The sequence below is a fragment of the Bombina bombina genome, chromosome 1 (assembly GCF_027579735.1).
Source record: "Bombina bombina isolate aBomBom1 chromosome 1, aBomBom1.pri, whole genome shotgun sequence".
NCBI classification, from domain to species: Eukaryota; Metazoa; Chordata; class Amphibia; order Anura; family Bombinatoridae; genus Bombina; species Bombina bombina.
In genome coordinates, this window is record NC_069499.1 from 976,133,619 (window position 1) to 976,147,939 (window position 14,321).

At 39.5% G+C, this 14,321-nt stretch overlaps 1 protein-coding gene across 1 annotated transcript in view; it reads right to left on the minus strand.

The window, feature by feature from the left end:
* CABLES2 (Cdk5 and Abl enzyme substrate 2) overlaps positions 1–4,195 on the minus strand; it is a 110,366-nt gene extending 106,171 nt beyond the window's left edge. Inside the window, exon 1 of the mRNA XM_053707242.1 lies at positions 3,749–4,195. Coding sequence (XP_053563217.1) covers positions 3,749–4,161 — 413 coding nt within the window. The 5' untranslated portion in view covers positions 4,162–4,195. The remainder of the gene's footprint in view (positions 1–3,748) is intronic.
* Positions 4,196–14,321: the final 10,126 nt, after the last annotated feature.

The following is a 14,321-nucleotide window of genomic DNA, read 5'->3' on the forward strand; positions in this document are numbered from 1 at the left end:
AATTGTGATTTTATTAAATGTTTTTTGTATGTAAAACACTACACACAATATACACAGCACACACATTTTTACAATGAAAAATTACTTTTAAACATTTCTAATTGAGTGTGTATGTCGTTATGATGGTAAACTTTACATGTTTTAAAATTTTAATTCTAGCCGTGCCATTCTAACACCCCACATTACGGACGCCCACTTCAAAACTCATATTTATTGGCGGCTAACAGTTTGAGCTGTAGCTGCAAAAATAGTGCCATATGGCTAGAGTGTCGATTGGAGAACAGTTTGAACCGTAGCGCAGGGTATTAGAATGATACAGCGCATCTTCATTGGATTCTAAAATATTGCTTAGATTCCAGACCGGATTGTAAAACATGCCAAGTTTACCATCACTTTACATGTTCCCTGCGCATACCTCAATGTCAAACCTGCCTCTCCTGATGTCCCCTCAGCCCAGACTGTTTTTTGTTGTTGTTATTTCTGTTCAGCAGTTGGTACAGACAATCAGAAGCATACTAATAGCTCAACAGTCTTTCTAATGTGTATACACCAGTTCACACTCTGCTTCCCTTCCTTCTTTATGCAATCCTGCCACGCAAGTGTAGGATCCCCTACCACCCAGCATATCAAAGTGGCTATCTGGGTTCCGAGTACATTAGTGCGATTCCTGGTCCCTCAATTATGTTGTAATGATCAAGACTGAATAAGGAAGCTAATAGAAATTGATTGTAATGTCACTAAAATATTAAGGACAAGCAAACACTGCAGCTCTCAGCATCCTCCAGTCCCAAGTGCCGGAAGTGCAATGTTAAAGGGATATGAAACCCATATTTTTTTCTGTCATGATTAGGATAGAGCATGCAATTTTAAGCAATTTTCTAATTTTAATAATGTTAACATTTTTTCTTCGTTCTATTGGTATCTTTATTTGAAATGCAGCCACCAAATCAGCAAGCACTACCCAGGGTGCTGAACCAAAAATGAGTTGGCTCCTAAGCTTACATTCATGCTTTTTCAAATAAAGATACAAAGAGAACGAAGAAAAATTGATAATAGAAGTAAATAAAAAGTTGCTATCTGAATTATGAAAGAAAAAAAATGGTTTTCATATCCCTTTAAAGGAAAAGCATACTTCCCTCTAGCCCAGAGTGCCATAGCAGCAGAGGATCCGACCTCTTCACATACAGTGAACACCAGAAGGAGCAGGCACTACTTGGTGTGTGCATATAAAAAAAAAAAAAAAATCGTTAACCTCAAAACAGACATGGCAAGGTGACTAAAGCTGCAAGAGTCTGGACGCGTTTTGGAAATTGAGTTAATTAAATGTTTTTTTTGTTTTTAAAGATTTGATTAAAAAAATACAGGGACAAGAAACCACAATTTTTTCTTTCACGATTCAGATAGATCATATAATTTTAAACAGCTTTCCATTTTACTTCTATTATCAAATTTGCTTCATTCTCTTGGTAGCCTTTGTTAAAGAAGCAGCAATGCATTACTGGGAGCAAGCTAAAAGCCAATAACATGAGGCAAACATGTGCAACAGGTAAACATTTCAACCAAGGATAAAAAGAACAAAAATTAGATATAAATAAATTGGAAACATTTAAAATGGCATACTCTATCTTAATCATGAAAGAAAGAATAAAATTGAGTTTCATGTCCCTTTAAACTGGCATTAATTGAAGGTTTTTCCCACTTAAAAAAAACGTACATAGCTGCTGCTCAATATTTCCTCAGTAGCTGTACTTTTAAAGGCGTTTAAAGTGATAGTAAACTTGACGTTTTAAAATCAGGTCTGGAATCTAAGTGATATTTTACAGGGACTTTTAATTGATCACTTCTAATGAAGATGCACTGTAACTTACTCTTTAATCTAGCTGTGCCATTTAAAAACACGGCACTCCAGCTGTCCACTTCAAAACGCATATTTTTTTGTGAGCTTACAGTTAACTGTACTCCAATCAACACTATAGCCATACAACACGTTTTTGTAGATAGAGTGCCGATTGGAGGATAGTTTAAACCATTAGCTCACAAAAAATATGATTTTTGAAGTGAGCGGCTGGAAGGTGGGGTATTAGAATGGCACAGCTAGATTAAAAAGTAAGTTACAGTGGATTGTCATTAGAAGTGATCAATTAAAAAACTGTAAAATATTGCTTTGATTCCAGACCTGATTTTAAAACATGTCAAGTTTACCATCACTTTAAAGTAATTTTACATATGTGCATCAGAAAAGAAACATATTTTAAAAGATCTACAAACAAAATCATTCAATGTTTTTAACATATTTAAAAATATGTGATTTCAAGGCTGGGATCGGATCGTGAGGGACAGCCTACACTACGAGGCACGCCCCCAGGCCGATTCTTTACTGCTTCAAAGGGGGAAGATGCAGGACACCATATACAGTAGGACATTTCATACCATCCTAACGGCGTTAAATCCCAGCACTGTTAGGATGGCATGGGATGTCCTAATGGCGTTGAGGGGTTAAGATGTAAATTTTGATAGCAAAATATGTATTGCTTTGCAGTCCATGGACCCTCAGGGTTCTAAAATGTATAGAGTGCAATCCAGTTCCTCTGTGGGGAATAGGAAAACTAAAATTGTCAGATTTAAATTACATGTAAAATAAATATGGAAAAATTAATAAACACATCGTTATCCGTTAATTTCTTTTTTAGATTACAATGTAAGGCAGAGAGCCACAATCTAGTGCTTTTTAGCTGGAGTCCCATTCCTTATATTTTTTATTATTATTTGCACCTATTTAAAATGCATAAACACAAAACTTTTTCCCTACAAAAGGATAGTTTCTGAGTGACTATATTAGGTTTCTGGCATTTATTTGAAGAACACTGTCTCTTTTAAAAGGCTTCAAGCTACATAGGCTAGATTTATCAAGGGTTATGAGAATTCTCCTCCAAGTTCTCTGCAGCTTGCCCTTGGAGAGGTGCACCAGTGCGCTCAAATTGATTAAAAATTGAAAATAAAAATATGCAAGGTTTGGAAAGTGAGCTGGGGCAGATTATGATTCATTTCTCCACGTGAAAATAATGAAGTTCTCCTGACTTATTTCAAACCTGTTTTTTTTTTGGTAGTACTTTTTGCCTTCTTCAAGAAATCTATTACATTTGCGTTTTTCATGGGGTAAATTTGTGCATTAATTTTGGTGTGTTACCACAAAATATTTTTACTTTAAATTTGTTATTATAATGACCCTATATAACCGTAACACATTCAAATTGTTAATTGTGGGGCAATTTTGCATTCTATATTTGGCAAATGTATCTAGCCAAAGATAGACCTGCTAGAATCAGTAAGTAGTCCATCAGCAATACTGTAGATGTGAACATGACACAAGCTAAAAAAAAAAACATGATTCCTAATGCTGTTCTCCACAGTACATATGGAGAACTATAATGCACGTATTTGTTGGAGAACTTTGCGTTCTCCAAAAGCGCAAAAAAATGATAAATTAGTAACTGGGAGCAATGCTATGGTGGACTCTATAAAATGTGACTAAAACTAGCAATGTTAACCCTTTTTTAAGCGCACCTGTGCTCCTTGATAAACAAAGTAAGAGGAATGTATAGTCAGACTTGCCCAATTTTAGGCAAACTTTGAATTAATAAATCATGGGATTTAGTCGTATGCGGATTTATGGGCCCAATTTCAGAATTGTTGATAAATCCTGCTCATAAAGAGCAAACTTACAGGAGGCGGCGTCTATATCTCTCACCTGAGCTTCTCTCCTGTGTAGGTGCTGGTACTTATTATTCCTAAGGACTGCACTGTTCTGATAGCCGGTGAAGGTGTGCAGAAACCGACTTTAGTTTTCCCCATTTCCTCTGCGGGGTCCCTGGGCAGTATAATCCTGGGACCATTGATGGAGGGGATCCGTGGAGAAGGACTGAGAGAGGTGACGGCCGGTTCAAAACCATCTTTCGGTGGTGCGGCCTCCCAAGCCTGCTGGGGAACTGGACACAGCGGCCGCCCATCTAAAGAAATGTTGTTAAGAAAAAATAGGGCAGCCTGTCTGCGCCTAGAATCAGTACCCCGGTTCCTCCGGTGAGATCCTGCCTGCTGGGTAAGCTCTCCGGACCGACTTCCAGGGCCTGCGACACCGGGGGAGCCGCAAGCAGCGGCGGCCATTCTATAATTGAGTCCCCGGATCAGGGGGAAGCTGCCGGCCCGACTAGGCCCTGCCCAGATTCAAACCTGATTGGACAGCGCCATACCACAAAGTGAAAATGATTATCCCCATTGGTGGTGTGTGTGTCAGTCAGGTGCAAAGGCAAAAGCCGAATAGGGGACGCGAGTGGGGTCGTGACCTGAAACAGCTGGGTCTGGGAAAATTGTGCTGGCTGGAGGGAAGTGTTAGGAAATTTTCAGAACAATATAAATAATACGCATGCTTATTTTTTTACTATGAGTTTGTAATGGGTATTCTAATACTGAATAAATATATTCAAGAGTTCCCTGGTACTAGATCTATAAATTATAGCAATTTACATTGTAGTTAGTAGTGTACTATATATCTTTATTACAATCCTTATGTCCACTGCTGCTTATATTCTATATTTAGATGATTTATATTTTCATCCCTAGTATTAAAAAATATCACAAAGGATTGTGAGAGACTTGTAAAGTGTGATGGGCTTTTATATGCAGCAATTGGTTCAGCTATTACTGACCCTGGGCGCGATCCCATATACGGCACAAGCGTGGGAACCTGCGCCACCCGTAATTTCACCTCGCACATCGGGGTATTACATATACCCCGCCTGCAGTTCCTAAAGTGCCAAAAGTCTGATAAACTAGTGATGTCCAGAAATGAGCGTAACTACAAATTTCTGGAGTCGCTAGTGACTTACGGCACTTTAGAAACTGCCGGCGCCTAAGAAAAATAAATATAATTTTAAATCTCCCGTTACAGTCTAACCTGCCTCCCACAAATAGCACGACACGCAATCCCCCCCCTCTCACTACTAATAATAAACGTATTAACCCCTAGACCGACAACCTCCCACAACGCAATAAGCTTAATTATTAACCCCTAAACCGCCATAGCCCACAACGCAATTAACATATGTAAGTATTAACCCCTAAACCACCATAGCCCACATAGGCTATTAAATGTATTAACCCCTAATCTGCCACCGCCAACGTCGCCGCCACTTTAATAAAGTTATTAACCCCTAAACCTGTCTAACCCTAACACCCCCCTAACTTAAATATTATTTAAATAAATCTAAATAATATTACTATTATTAACAAAATTATTCCTATTTAAAACTAAATACTTACCTATAAAATAAACCCTAAGATAGCTACAATATAATTAATAATTACATTGTAGCTATTTTAGGATTTATTTTTATTTTACAGGCTACTTTGTATTTATTTTAACTAGGTACAATAGCTATTAAATAGTTAATAACTATTTTATAGCTACCTAGTTAAAATAATTACAAATTTACCTGTAAAATAAAGCCTAACCTAAGTTACAATTACACCTAACACTACACTATCATTAAATTAATTAAATCAATTAACTACAATTGCCTAAAATTAAATACAATTAAATAAAAATAAACTATAGTACAAAAAAACAAACAAACACTAAATTACAGAAAATAAAAAAAAATTACAAGAAGTTTAAACTAATTACACCAAATCTAAGCCCCCTAATAAAATAAAAAAGCCCCCCAAAATAATAAAATGCCCTACCCTATACTAAATTACAAACGACCCTTAAAAGAGATTTTTGCGGGGCATTGCCCCAAAGTAATCAACTCTTTTACCTGTAAAAAAAGAAATACACCCCCAACATTAAAACCCACCACCCACACCCAGCCTTACTCTAAAACCCACCCAATCCCCCCTTAAAAAAACCTAACACTGCCCCATTGAAGATCACCCTACCTTGAGCCGTCTTCACCCAGCCGGGCAGAAGTCTTCATCCTTTCCTACCTTAATTCCGATTGGCTGATAGAATCCTATCAGCCAATCGGAATTCAAGGGACGCCATCTTGGATGACGTCATTTAAAGGAACCTTCATTCGTCGTTAGTCCGTCGGCCAGGAAGGATGCTCCGCGTCGGATGTCTTCAAGATGGAGCCGCTCCTCATTGGATGGAAGAAGATAGAAGATGCGGCTTGGATGAAGACTTCTGCCCGGATGGAGGACCACTTGTTCCCGGATCGGATGAAGACTTCTGCCTGGCTGGAGGACCACTTGTGCCCGGATCGGATGAAGATTTCTGCCCGGCTGGGTGAAGACGGCTAAAGGTAGGGTGATCTTCAATGGGGTAGTGTTAGGTTTTTTTAAGGTGGGATTGGGTGGGTTCTAGAGTAAGGTTGGGTGTGGGTGGTGGGTTTTAATTTTGGGGGGGTGTATTTCTTTTTTTACAGGTAAAAGAGCTGATTACTTTGGGGAAATGCCCTGCAAAAAGCCCTTTTAAGGGCTATTTGTAATTTAGTATAGGGTAGGGCATTTTATTATTTTGGGGGGGCTTTTTTATTTTATTAGCGGGCTTAGATTAGGTGTAATTAGTTTAAACTTCTTGTAATTTTTTTATTTTCTGTAATTTAGTGTTTGTTTGTTTTTGTACTATAGTTTATTTTATTTAATTTTAGGTAATTGTAGTTAATTTATTTAACGATAGTGTAGTGTTAGGTGTAATTGTAACTTAGTTTAGGTTTTATTTTACAGGTAAATTTGTAATTATTTTAACTAGGTAGCTATTAAATAGCTATTGTACCTAGTTAAAATAAATACAAAGTTGCCTGTAAAATAAAAATAAACCCTAAGCTAGCTACAAGGTAACTATTAGTTATATTGTAGCTATCTTAGGGTTTATTTTATAGGTCAGTATTTGGTTTTAAATAGGAATAATTTAGTTAATAATAGTAATATTGTTTAGATTTATTTAAATAATATTTAAGTTAGGGGGGTGTTAGGGTTAGACTTAGGTTTAGGGGTTAATAACTTTATTATAGTGGCGGTGCCGTTGGCGGCGGCAGATTAGGGGTTAATACATTTAATAGCCTATGTGGGCTATAGCGGTTTAGGGGTTAATACTAGAATAGGTTAATTGCGGTGTGGGCTATGGCGCTTTAGGGGTTAATACAGTTTATTAGTTATTGCGGTGGGGGATTGCGGTTGACAGGTAGATAGACATTGCGCATGCTTTAGGTGTTAGTTTATTTTTCAAGGCATTTTCGGGAGTTACGCTGCTCCCATACTCAGTGCAAGGCCTGCTACGGCTGCCTTTTATGGCGAGGTAAAAATGGAGTAAGATTTCTCCATTTTCGCCACGTAAGGCCTTGCGCTGGATATTGGATACCGATTTACGACGCGGTCCCATGTTAGCTTATGGGAGTAAAAATTGCGGGCGATGGGTGAAACATACATGCCGCATTTTTATGCGGCGCTGTATATAGGATACCAAAAACGCGCAAAAACCGGCGTCGCCAGCTTTTGCAGGCGACGCTGCATATGTAATGGGGCCCATTGTTGGCATTTTATTGATCTTGTACATTTCACGCATGTCTGTATCCTAAGTGATTATAAAACGGATTATAAAAATTTTATATTAGAGTTTAAATATTGTGTTAGTCAAAGGTAGTTTGGTATGAGTTGGGCACAATCAAATTTACAGCTCTTACAAAATTTCACATATACAGTATCCTCTTTGATATAACACCATTGTGTCATATTTGTGGGGGTTTCCCCCCCATGAAGTATTATCTGGAACAAGAGGTACAAAAATATCATTTGTAATTTATTATATTACATTTGTTATCATGTCTTGTATTTTTTGTAACATTTTGGTTCTCATTTAACCAGTGGTGGTGACTGGTCCATTGAGGAAGTGAGGGCAGTTCCCCTCCAAATGGCCTCAAATGTCTTAATATTATTATTATTATTATTATTATTATTATGTGTTTATTAATTTTATTTTTAATTCTCTTAATTATTCAGAGTATTTTTTTTTAAAATTTAATTAGTGCATTTTAAATGTTCATACTGTTCTAAATTGAATTGTGCACCAGACCTAGCAGACTACTTTTTAAACAAATCACGTACTACCCGAAGCAGCATCCCAACACCAACCTGCAATCTTCAAAGTCCAGGCCCAGTAAAGGCTGTGACACACCGCAAGCGATTTGGCGCGAGGCGAACGCTTCTAAAGTTCAAATATTTCATCTCTGAGCGCTTAGCTATGCGACCTGACATGGCAGAGTGCTCAGAGATGAAATGGCAGGACACACTGAGCGCACACAGCTGCATACTCAAAAAATAAAACCCTCCCTTGATGCTAATTCTCCTGATAGCTACTGCCTTATATCACTGCTTCCACTAACCTCAAAACTCCTGTAAAAAAACTAGTTTACAACCGCCTATCCCACTTCCTGTCCTCCAACTCCTTGCTTAACCCCCTCCAATCTGGATTCCGCCCCAAACACTCAACAGAGACTGCACTTACCAAGGTTACTAACGATCTTCTTTCTGTTAAAAGTAATGGCCACTACTCTATACTTATTTTACTTGACCTCTCAGCTGCCTTCAACACAGTTTACCACTCCCTCCTCCTACAGACCCTTAGCTCTCTTTGCCTTTGTGACACTGCTCTTTCTTGGATGGACTCTTATCTTTTTCACAGGTCTTTTTCCGTGTCATTTGCTGGTGACTCCACCTCTCCAATGCCTCTGTCTGTTGGAGTTCCTCAAGGATCTGTTCTGGGTCCTCTACTCTTCTCCATTTATACCTCTTCACTGGGTAAACTTATCAACAGTTATGGCTTCAAATATCACCTCTATGCTGGCGACACCCAGATCTACCTCTTCACCCCTGCTCTCTCTCCCTCTGTCCTTTCTCATGTCAGCGACTGCTTATCTGGCATTTCTTCCTGGATGACCTCTCACCACCTAAAGATTAACATGTCTAAGACTGAGCTCCTTCTAGTCCCCCCCCCCCCTCTAGCTCTACACCGACTTCTGACTTTTCTATCCCTGTTGACGGCATCACCATTTCCCCATCACCCCAAGTCTGCTGCCTCGGAGTTACACTTGACTCAAATCTATCCTTTATCCCCCATATCCAATCGCTATTTCTTCATCCTGCCGCAACCACCTACGCAATATTTCCAAGATTCGCCCTTTTCTGAGCGGTAACACCACTAAGCAAGTAATCCACTCCCTTGTTATTTCCCAACTTGACTACTGCAATAACCTACTTACTGGCATTCCTCTTTCCCTCCTCTCCCCCCTTCAATCCATCCTAAATGCCTCTGCCAGGCTAATCCAATCCAATCTTTCCCGTCGCTCTGTATCTGCTGCACCTCTCTGCGAGTCCCTTCACTGGCTCCCCATTCAAAGCAGAATTAAAGGGAAAGAGAAGTCCAAAAAAACTTTTATGATTCAAATAGGGCATGTAATTTTAAAAAAACTTTACAATTTTCTTTTATCACCAATTTTGCTTTGTTTTCTTGGTATTCTTAGTTGAAAGCTAAATGTAGGAGGTTCATGTGCTAATTTCTTAAACCTTGAAGGCCGCCTCTAAGCTGAATGCATTTTGACCACTAGAGGGCGTTAGTTCATGTGTTTCATATAGATAACATTGAACTGTTGATTAATGCTCCGATCTCATCGGATTAAATCAGAAAAGCCATAGATCATTTGGAGTTGAATAAGGCTCCTGGACCAGATGGGTTCCCAGTGGAGCTCTATAAATGTCTTGGTGAGGTCTTACTTCCAATATTAGAAAAACTCTTTAATTTCTACTATAGCTCAAATAAGACTATCTCTAGCTACTTCTCGGCGGCCAATATCTCTCTCATCTTAAAGAAAGGTAAAAATCCCGAAGATTTGGCTTCTTATAGGCCGATCTCGGTACTGAATAGAGACTTCAAGATTATCTACTTGCTTACATAAAATCATTCACCCAGACCAGACAGGATTCATGGTAGCTAGAAATCCAGTAAAAAATATCCGTAAATTGATTAACTTTCTGGATTATGCATGGAATGTGGATAAGGCTAGGAAGAAGCCACTATGGCAAGATGTTTCTATTCTCTCTTTGGATGCTGTCAAAGCTTTTGACTCTATTGTGTGGGAATATCTATTTAGGGCGATGGAGAAGTTTGGTTTTAAAGGGGAATTTTTACAATTCATTCTTAGATTGTACCATAATCCAATCTCCTTTTTACTTATCAATGGGTCTTTATCTCCTAAAATAACATTACAGAGAGGCACCAGACAAGGCTGCCCTCTGTCTCCACTACTCTTTAATATCGCGCTGGAACCTCTCGCGATTCGATTCAGAGATGTCCTGATAGGAGTCCCATTTGGTATACAGCGTCTTAAAACACTGCTTTATGCAGATGATGTGTTGGTTTTCTTAGCCAACATCCAGCAGTCTATCCCTATGATCCATTATGTGCTGGAAGCTTTCAGTTCCTTTTCAGGTTATAAGATAAACCTAGAGAAGAGTGAATTAATGTGTATAAATAATTCCCAGTCAGTAGGCCTTAATATTCCATTCAAACTGGTTGATGTTATTAAATATCTAGGTTTAGTTTTACATAAAAACCCTAAACTTTGGTTTAAAGCCAATTTTGAGCCCCTATTTAAAAAAAATAGGAATATATCTGCCTCCTTTCCATTGTCCATCACAGCTAGGGTTAATTTAATAAAATCGATCATTTTTCCGCGCTTGCTATATCCTCTTCACAATCTTCCTGTCATGAGCGCTTCCGTTCATCGCCGTGTCGCCGCGGCTCCCGGAACTCCTCTGTGTCTCTGACGTCATGTTGCTTAGCAACATGACGCTTTCTCTCACACCCCTCTGATGACGGTTACGCTCCTGCCCTTTAAATCTCGGCGGGAGATCTGAATCTGGGCCCGTTTGTTTGTTTCCCTGGATTGTGAGTACCATATCAGTTTTATTCTTCTGTGTACCGACTTCTGCCTGCCTGACCAAGCCTCTTGCCTAATCCCTACTTGCTGATATTTGGACATTGACTTCTGCCTGCCTGACCTTGCCTGTAGCTATTACCCTTTTGCTGACACTTGGATGCCGACTTCTGCTTGCCTGACCCTGTCTTTTGCCTATACCTTTTGCTGATATTTGGATGCCGACTTCTGCCTGCCTGACCTTGCTTTGGCCTTTACCTTTAAACCTATTCTTTGTTAAACAAGACCTGCTTAAAGGGACATTTTACTTTTACAAGCTGCAAAAGAGAACTTTGCCTTTCTGTTTGTTATACACCTGCTTAAAAGGGACATTTACTTTTACAAGCTGCAAAAGAGAACTTTGCCTTTCTGTTTGTTATAAACCTGCTTAAAGGGACATTATACTTTTACAAGCTGCAAAAGAGAACTTTGCCTTTCTGTTTGTTATACACCTGCTTAAAAGGGACATTTACTTTTACAAGCTGCAAAAGAGAACTTTGCCTTTCTGTTTGTTATAAACCTGCTTAAAGGGACATTATACTTTTACAAGCTGCAAAAGAGAACTTTTCCTTTGTTTTACAAGCCTGCTAAAGAGGACCTTTTTCAGAAGCTTCAAAGTAAGAGCATTTCCTTTTTGTTCTTTGTACTACTTAAAGGGACGTTTTATCCTTTGTGGCTTTCCTGCATTCTGGAACAATATTCATTTTTGTTATCTTCTAATCTGCTTCCTGAGTGGGTCACGTCCTGGATATTTCTCAGTGTGCTAGCGTGTGCTTTCAATTCACGCTAGCAGTTGGGTTACATCCCGGATTGATTCCAGAGCGGCTGACATTACAAACGGGCCATAAAAATGGACCCCACTGAATTATCTATGGCCGTGGCTCACCAGGGACAGCTCTTGGGTTCTCATGCCACTCACTTGCAGTCTCTGGACACTAAACTTGATCAAATTACTGCTCTATTACAAAATTTGGTTGCTACCGCACCTCCCAATCCTAATCCCAATCCAAATCCGATTGAGGCATTACCTCCTCCGATTCCTAACAATCAGTCTCAGGTACAACTAAGTCCCAGGATTCCTCTTCCGGATAAATATGATGGGAATCCTGAAGAATGTAGAGGCTTTTTGAATCAATGCCGTCTTCATTTCCGAAATAGCCCTACTCTCTTTGCTACTGCCTCTTCTAGAATCACGTTTCTTATTTCCTTAATGAAAGGAAAAGCCTTGGCTTGGGTGTCACCTTTGCTAGAAAAGAATGATCCTATACTGTTGGATGTTGATACATTTCTATCTACATTCTCAAACGTATTCGATAAACCTGGAAGGTCATCCGCTGCTGAAGCAACTCTCCTGGATTTACGTCAAGGAAATCAACCAGTCTCTCAATATGCAATTGAGTTCCGCACCCTTGCCTCTGAAACCACTTGGAATCAGGGAGCACTCAGAGCCGCTTTCCGTAAAGGACTTTCTGAGCGTCTCAAGGATGAATTGGTGTATCGTGAACTTCCAGAGTCCTTAGAAGCCTTAATAAATCTCTGTATCTGTCTCGACGCCAGGTTTCGTGAACGCCAACAAGAAAAGGATAGAACACAGAGGACTGCCACTCGAACTCCTTTTCGTTTAGCTCCTCGTTTTTCTAGTCCAGTCACTCCAGCCTCTCCTACTACTGATCAGGCTGAACCCATGGAAGTAGGAAGTATAAAATTAACTGAGACTGAACGCTTAAGAAGACGGACTCTTGGCTTATGTCTGTACTGTGGCCTTAAAGGACATTTATTAAGGGATTGTCCTACTAGGCCAGTAAAAGCCAGGGCTTAACTCTAGTCCAGGGAACTGAGTTAAGCCAAAATAGTGGTCATTCCCTATACAAGAAACTCTTTGTTCCAGTAACTCTTCTAATTGGACAAAAGAAGATCTATACCCAAGCCCTAATTGATTCTGGTGCTGGAGGTGTGTTCATTGACTCTACATTTGTTTCTACTCATTCTATACCCTTACTAAAGAAGGAGTATTCCATTTCAGTCTCTACGGTCAGTGGAGATCCTTTGGGTTCTGGATACATTCAGTTTTCTACTCAACCCTTAATCCTCACCGTAGGAATACTTCATTCTGAGACAATTTGTTTCGATGTCATTCCCACTCCGCAATTTCCCATTATCTTGGGATTACCCTGGCTCCAGATTCACAATCCCATTTTTTCTTGGACTTTCGGTGAACTCACTTCCTGGGGATCTACATGCCAGACTAAATGTCTTCAAGAGATTACTAAGTTACCACTCACTATTGCTCTCACAGTTGAAACTCCGGAATCCTTACCTATGCATTACCATGACTTTGTGGATGTCTTCTCCAAAAAAGAAGCGGAACGTCTTCCTCCTCATCGCCCTTTTGATTGTCCCATTGACCTCCTTCCTGGGGCTGCCTATCCTCGAGGCAAAACATATCCACTTTCTAAACCAGAAAACATGGCTCTGGAAGAATATATAAAAGACAATCTGGCTAGAGGATTTATTCGACCCTCCTCTTCCCCTGTAGGGGCTGGTTTCTTTTTTGTGGGAAAAAAGGATGGCGGATTAAGACCCTGTATTGATTATCGTGGATTGAATCAGATTACCATCAAGAACAGTTATCCTCTGCCCCTTATTCCTGAACTTTTTACTTATCTTCAGGGAGCCACCATTTTCACCAAACTCGACCTACGTGGTGCATACAACTTGATCCGTATACGCAAAGGAGATGAGTGGAAGACTGCCTTTAACACTCGATTTGGGCATTATGAATATTTGGTCATGCCCTTTGGGCTATGCAATGCTCCGGCGGTTTTCCAGCATTTTGTAAATGAGATCTTTCGTGATTTTTTGAATATTTTTGTTATCATATACCTGGACGACATCTTAATTTTTTCTCAGAACCACCAAGATCATGTGCACCACGTCAAGAAAGTACTTCAACGTCTAAGAGAATTCCATCTGTTTGCTAAACTGGAGAAATGTTCTTTCCATCAAAAAATCATACCCTTTCTGGGTTATGTAATATCGGCATCTGGATTCGAAATGGACCCTACTAAACTTTCTGCCATTTTGGATTGGCCTAGACCTGATTCTTTGAAGGCTTTACAACGTTTCCTAGGCTTCGCCAATTATTACAGAAAGTTCATCAAGAATTTTGCTACTATTACTTCTCCTCTTACTTCTCTCACAAGAAAAGGACAAAACTGTAAAGTATGGCCGTCTGAGGCTATAGAAGCTTTTGAATCTCTCAAAGAAGCTTTTTCCTCAGCTCCTATCCTTCGTCATCCAAATCCTGAGTTTCAATTTATTCTGGAGGTGGATGCTTCCTCTGTTGCTGCTGGA